Source organism: Sinocyclocheilus rhinocerous, unplaced genomic scaffold (assembly GCF_001515625.1).
Source record: "Sinocyclocheilus rhinocerous isolate Xijiao unplaced genomic scaffold, SAMN03320098_v1.1 scaffold297, whole genome shotgun sequence".
Classification (NCBI taxonomy): Eukaryota; Metazoa; Chordata; class Actinopteri; order Cypriniformes; family Cyprinidae; genus Sinocyclocheilus; species Sinocyclocheilus rhinocerous.
In genome coordinates, this window is record NW_015649240.1 from 1,187,736 (window position 1) to 1,194,866 (window position 7,131).

At 37.5% G+C, this 7,131-nt stretch overlaps 1 protein-coding gene across 1 annotated transcript in view; it reads left to right on the top strand.

Moving 5' to 3' along the window:
- Nucleotides 1–7,131, top strand: part of pigg (phosphatidylinositol glycan anchor biosynthesis class G (EMM blood group)) — a 107,394-nt gene that overhangs the window by 38,775 nt on the left and 61,488 nt on the right. The window contains exon 8 of the mRNA XM_016515224.1: nucleotides 5,745–5,962. Within this exon, the coding sequence (XP_016370710.1) occupies nucleotides 5,745–5,962 (218 nt within the window). The remainder of the gene's footprint in view (nucleotides 1–5,744; nucleotides 5,963–7,131) is intronic.

The following is a 7,131-nucleotide window of genomic DNA, read 5'->3' on the forward strand; positions in this document are numbered from 1 at the left end:
AAAAAAGCATCATATGACCCCTTTAAAAAAAGGCAATCTGCGCTATGCTTTAGTTTGCAATCCAGTTTTGTTTTCCTGTTTTGCTGCTTGAGTAACAAGCTCATGAAACGCTGTCAGTAACCCCACATAAGAGCACGAGATTGAGTACACAGGCCTGACTGGGCCTTTAGAGCGCTTTAAATCCATAGAAGTCGAAAAGTTATACCCTTTAGCCCAAACTTAGATGTGTGTTTGTGTGTCTTCTGCTGCCTCTTTAGCAGTTTGGTTCCATTTTCTCTCAGCAGGATGCCTGGCCTCCCACAAATATCCATCTCTGGCTCATTCACTTCTCACTTCTTGCAGTATTGAGAGTTTTGCTGGGTTATGAGGTGTGAGTGTGTTTATTCAGGGTTGGAGTGTTTGATGGTGATGTCTGCTGACATTTTCACAGACTTGTGTTGCTGTTTCTGGAAGAGTATGTCTCGTGTAGCCAGATATTTTGACTGTTGTTATAAATCTGATTCACAGCTTATTCTGGCCTTGAACTGTCCACTTAGACAGAAAGAGACCGCTTGACTGACATGTAAAGCAACCAGAAAAGTCCTTTGTTTTTATTGCATGTATCTAATTGTTGTTAGCACAATAATAGATTGCCATTCAAATTAATGCACAGCAAAGTCGATCCATGAGCAGCTGCACAGATGCTGATGCATCCCACCGGATGAGGATCCGCTTTTATGGCGGGAAGAAAATGCTAAGCCGGCAGAGTGTAGTACTTTGTTCACAGCTGTTCCATGCTGTTTGAATGAGAACATGTGACTGGATGAAAATGCGATTTGCTTTTATGTAAACACTGTTTATGTATGTGCAGTAAATGTGGCAGTCTACTTTTCAAATGACTTTTTTATTTCATGCATAATAAATTTTTTTATTTAAATTTTTTTTTAAGAAAAAGCATAGGTTGCTGAAATAAACCTATGATTTCAGCCAACTAATTTTTTGTATACAATATGCATTGGGCATTGAATTTCCCGTCTTTCATCTGCGCTCAAGTGAGGGTTCGAGAGGCGTGTGGAGGTTGAGATCTGATTGATGAGGACAATATATTGCCACTACCCACTTTCGTCCTTCCATTTTCTGAAGGAAATTAAAAAATATGAGATTGTTAGAGGTCATCTCTTCAGTCTCTGTGTGACATACAGGCAGCTATTTCCTCACTTCACCCATGCCTGCCTTGCTCTCTTTAGAATGTAGAAACTTCTCCATCATGCTTTTGCAGCCTAATGAAGCACTTAATTAAATTGCAGATTAATTATTGTGATTAAGGGGAGAGATTAAGAGTGTTTCTAAGCACATTGACCTGAAAGCGAGACGTCAGAGGTTTTCTCCAGATAACACTTTTCCCACGGTAACACGCTGAGAGCTCAAGCTCATGACGGCGCCCCATTAAAATGCAACGTGCAGCAGAACCCTGAGTCACACTAGAGATCTTGACCTGCTTTTCCTTTTGTGTGCATGAAGCAGAGGCAGTGCTCTAAACCTCCATACTAGCATACTGCAATATATAGTAAATACTGTATAGTGCATACATTTGTTTTTAAATCTTGGAAATAAATAGTTATGTTAGTGTTTTATACTAATTACTTTTCATATATATCTATTTTATATATAACTATACTGCATACTGTAAAAATAGTGATAATATGATAGTGTGCCATTCCAAAACACCCAGAGGTGTCTCCTTTTGTGCCATTTTCAGCACTTTCACCCTGAATGCGTTATGAACTGCATTATTAAGCACAGCCTGAGCGCACGCACACACACAGACACACACACAGATCTTTATTAATATAGCTCAGCAAATAAAAGCCCAGATCCACTTCAACACAAATGAGTGATAATTCCACCATCAGAATCGTTCAAAGGTTTATTGAAAGGCATTTTAATGGAAGGTGACGCAGGCGATCTGAGGAGGATCTCAGAGAGGCTGATGTGTGAGGAGACATCCGTCATCATGACAAGATGATGCAGAATCCTGTGCTGACCAGATGCAGAGACACTGACCTGCCGTCCACACACACATATGCACACACACACACACACGCACATATGCACACACACACACACATATGCACACACACACGCACACACACGTGCACACACACACACACACACACACACGCGTGTGCGCACACACACACACACACACACACACACGCGTGTGCGCACACACACACACACACACATATGCGCACACACGGGTCCTGCTGTGTGCTGCCGTTTGTTTGAAGAGCTCTACTGATTTCCCGTCTGTTTTGTGTGTGTGTGTCAGCACAAGTCCGATCTGTTTCTGATACACACACAAAACGGTGAGGCTCAAATGTGTGTGTGAGAGAGATAGAGTTGTAACATTAGAACTATCTATCGATCTGTCTGTCATTCTGTCTATCTCTGTCGTTATGTCTGTCCTTCTGTCTGTCATTCTGTTGTTCTATCTATCCATCTAACTATCTGGCATTCTTTCTATCTATCTGTTATTCTTTCTAACCATCTGTTATTCTGTCTGTCATTCCATCTCTCCATACATCTATCCATTGATCATTTTGTCTATCATTCTGTCATTCTATTAATTTGTCTATTGTTCGTCTGTCTGTCTGTCTGTCTGTCTATCTCTCTCAGCATCTGCCCATCTATCCATCCATGTCTCTCTTTCCTTGTTTTCGTTCTCATTTCCAGCTGTAAATATTCATGAATAATCCCCATTATTCCACGAGCAGGAGAGGCTCATCCCAGCGGACGCTCCGTTTGGCTTTTCTCTAACTCTCCTGCTCTGTGATCAATGCTGTGAATTAAACTTTCATTATTAAGCAGACTCCGGTGTGTCTAAGAGAGGACGGACCATTTTCGAAGAATCATCCTCACAGGCCAAGGTTTCTCATTGCTGTAACACTATTATATCTCGCAGCTCTAATATGCATGACTTTCAGTTGATACTGTGGAAATAACACTATGTTTCACTGTCATAACAGTTGACTTGGATTCATGAGCTAATTCAGCATAATCATATAATTGATTAATCACAGCCTCGGTTATTTGTGTTATGACAATAGATGAACGTTCCAGCGAAGTGAATTCATTCATAAGAGAATGGATTAATGTGAAAATGCCTCTAATGTTCTGTTTTACCTTCTAACGCTCAGTAATAGTCCCATTCATCACTTTTTCTCTGGGTTAATATGATCGCCGTCAAGCAAATCACATCTCGGTTTATCACCTTTCTGTCTTTGGGGTTCACACAGACACCGATTAAGATGCTATATAGATGCTCGGGAAATAAATATGAAAGATTCACAGGTTTCACATGGCCTGGAGGAATGTGTGGCTTTACATACCATCTGTCCTAAGTAGCATGCATGATTAGAAATCATATTTGGGTTGCACTGATCATGCATACTACTTAGGACATATAGTATATAAACCAAAATCATAATAAGTGAAATAGTTAAACTATTTACTAAATCATAATAAGTTAAGTTAAACTGTGCCCTCCACTAATATTGGCACCCTTGGTAAATATGAGCAAAGGTGGCTGTGAAAATAAATTGTCCTTTTGATCTTTAATTCAAAAAAATGAAAGTGGGGGGAAACTCACATTATGAAATACATATTTTTCTCCAATGCATGTTGGCCATAATTATTGGCACTCCTAGAAATTATTATGAGTAAAATATCTAGTATATTCCCATTTGTATTTACAATATCTAGTATATTCCCATTCATATTTACATTTTTAGCACACCAGAGTGACAAACATCATGAAATTGTCCAGCCATGACTTCAAAAAAATTCAGGGCACTGTATATAGTTTGCCATATGTGCTCATATGGGGTTATCTGGCTGATTTTTGCATGCAGTAAACATTATGAACAACCCCATTGCTCTACAGATTAAGAGTTCATGTGCAACTTTTTCAGTTGCCATGGCAGTTTCAATTAATACTGAATTTTAGGGTAATTCATTTAGCATCCATTAGTTATTTAGCATCCATTAGTGCCTTAAGTTAATTTGTCTAGTAATTTAAAGTAATTCATTATGTTCATCCAAACAGTTTGCAAGAGGCGTATTGTATAAAGATGTCATTTTAAGTGCATGCTCTTAGTATGTTATACAAGTATGCAAATTGCAATGCAGCCTGTATGCATTCATGGACATTAATTGCACATCAATTTGGGCTGAGAAATTCCCCTGCAAAAGATCATTTAAAGTCATTATTTTGTTAAATGAGAAAAGCATTGCATACACATTGCAAAAAAAAAAGTAAGTTTAGAAAGAAATATTTTGATTCAACATTTATTTATTACACACAAACTTTTAAGGCAGTGGCCATAACATTGTTTTCAGAAGCTGCTTCTGAAGTGGCATTTAGGTATATTTACACAAACTGTTCAGAGGTTGCATGAATTTAAGTTGCATGGGTTAAAAAAAAAAAAATCGTTGTTGGTTTTACATACTTAACGTGTGTTCAGTAACAAACAAGGAGGCAATAGTTTCCTTCAAATCTGTGTCATTGTTATTCCAATAGCTGATTTTAACATGTTGACACTTTAGCATTAACTAACTTGCTCAACAACCTGTTTGTCTGTGTCAGTTGTTGAGCTGCAAGCTTGTAGAAGCTGGCTGTTCATGCCTAATGCGTTTTAAGTTGCGCTCAGACACATTTCAGAAAGCCGTTTGTGTCACATACTTGGGTCAAGCTTGTTTCCCGTTGTGTGCGTGTCATTCTTCACAGCATCAGCTCTGTGGAGAATCAGAGCTCAGAGGTGGGGAGAGACACGCTTAGAAAGAGAGAGGCACAGAGCGAGACGGAGGTGTCCTGTAGTGAAGTGTCTGGGTGGTATGAGGCAGACGTGCCTGTTAGCTCACTCTGAGATCCCGCTGTGAAGGCCCTCAGTGTCTGTCTGCTTTAAAACACAGCCAGCAGACACCTGATTCTTATGCAACAGCTTCCTCATGGTGTCTTCATAACACTGTGGCTCTGTTTCAAAACCTAGTGAGCATTTTAAGGCATCATATGTGATGGCTGTTTTGAAGATAAATAATATGTCATCTAAAACGCCTTCTTATGGCCAGCATCGCATTTATTCTTTGGCGAGAAGGCAATCCCCGCAATGCATTGCAGCAAGCTCAGCAAAAAAAAAAAAAAAAGGTATTTTTTTTCTTACTGATTTTACTGATTACTAAAGGCTTGCTAAATAAAAGCTTGCTAAATATATATATTTTTTTGCTATTAATTGTTTTAATTTAATTTAAAATGGTATTTTTTTCTCATTGTTTTTGCTGCTGACAGGTTTGCTAAATAATATCTAAAGCAATATTGTAATTGTAAGGACTTTTATTAGAGGTTTTAGAATTAATTTTTATATTTTATTACATTTTTTGTAAAAAAAAAAAAAAAAAAAAAACTTGCTATGTATATATGTATACTGTGTTAGACTAACCGGGACTTGTCACAGCACTTACATATCGTTGCTCTTTTGTAGGTTTGATTGCTTTTATTGTCCTTTGTAAGTCACTTTGGATAAAAAGCATCTGCTAAATGACTAAATGTAAATCAGTCGCTTACGAGGTTCCAATTCAGTTAGCATAGGCAAGGCAGATAACTAAGTTAACGGCATTCTCTCTCTTGTGTTCTGGTTTCATCTCTGGCATTGTTCATGTCTAGTCAATTCTTCCTGTACTTTCCCCCATCTCTCTCTCTGTCACAGAGGATGGTTACGAGCAGTTTCGCGTGGCGGAGAAATCTCACGGAAGCTGGATGAAGCTCTATTTGGATGGAAACACGTCAGAGGTTCTGAGTAACATGGGCAAGAAGGTTCTCAAACAGTATCTGGAGGCCCTGAAGGCCATGAGTTCAGCTCTGAGCAAACAGCTGGGCAAATACGACTTGTACTCCATGATCATGGGCACGATCTTCATACTGCAGGTGAGAGCCGTTTAAACCTGAAGATGCCACATTTCATTTCATGTGAATGAAAACGAGGCTGTAATTGCATTACTCACAGTCTTGTTTTTGTTCACAAAGTATGCCGTCTACTCAAACTAATCTTTATTCAAGGTTCTGGCTGTAAAGGTCAGTCTGATTCACTCTTAAAGTATTTCACATTTTTAACAGGCAGGTTTTGCTTCAGCTATCATAATTTCACATCTATATTCAGGCAGGTTTTGGCAGATCCTCATCAGATTCGAACACGTGCTCCTCCACGACTATCACTTGCAGTCATAGCTGAAACTAAAGCATTTAACACTTCATAAAACTCATTTCCTGGTGCAGCGTGAATTTGGAAGGTGTATGTTATGTGTCACTAAATTACACGTGAAAGCAGTTTTAACTAGTGATAAGAAAATTTATTATTTAGCAAGTTAAATCTCTTTCAGAATCTACTGGCAGCCTTTTCAAGAGACAATGCATAGTCTCTTTTTCCAATATTTTCCAGGGAAATAAATTAGTAAAATAAACACATTTAAAATACATACAATGTATGTAATACAGTGTAAAATATATATATATATATTTTTTAATGTAGAAACTGCAGTGTTCATTCATCCATCAAATTATGTTGGATTATCTTGAAATGCTGCGTTTTCTCAATATTTTGTTTAATCAAAAATACAGTAAAAACAGTAATAATGTGAAATGTTATTACAATTTCAAATAGCTGTTTTATATTTGAATATATTTTAAAATGTAATTCATTCCTGTGATGCAAAGTTGAATTTTCACTATCATTACTCCAGTCTTCAGCGTCACATGATCCTTCAGAAATCCATCTATTATGCTGGTTTTCTGCTCAAGAAACATTTCTTATTATTATCAATGTTGAAAATAGCTGTGCTGCATATTCATATTTTTGTGTAAACTGATTTTAAGATGAACAGAAACCGTGGTTAATTTTTTTTCAGGATTATTTAATGAATAGAAAGTTCAAAAGAACAGCATTTATTTGAAATCGAAATCTTTTGTAACTAATTATATTACTAACTTCACTATATTTCCCCAACAGAATGTTTCCTTGTTAGTGAATTGGTGGGTTTTTGTTAAATGTGAGCCAAAATCATCACAATTAAAAGAACCAAAGACTTAAACTACTTCAG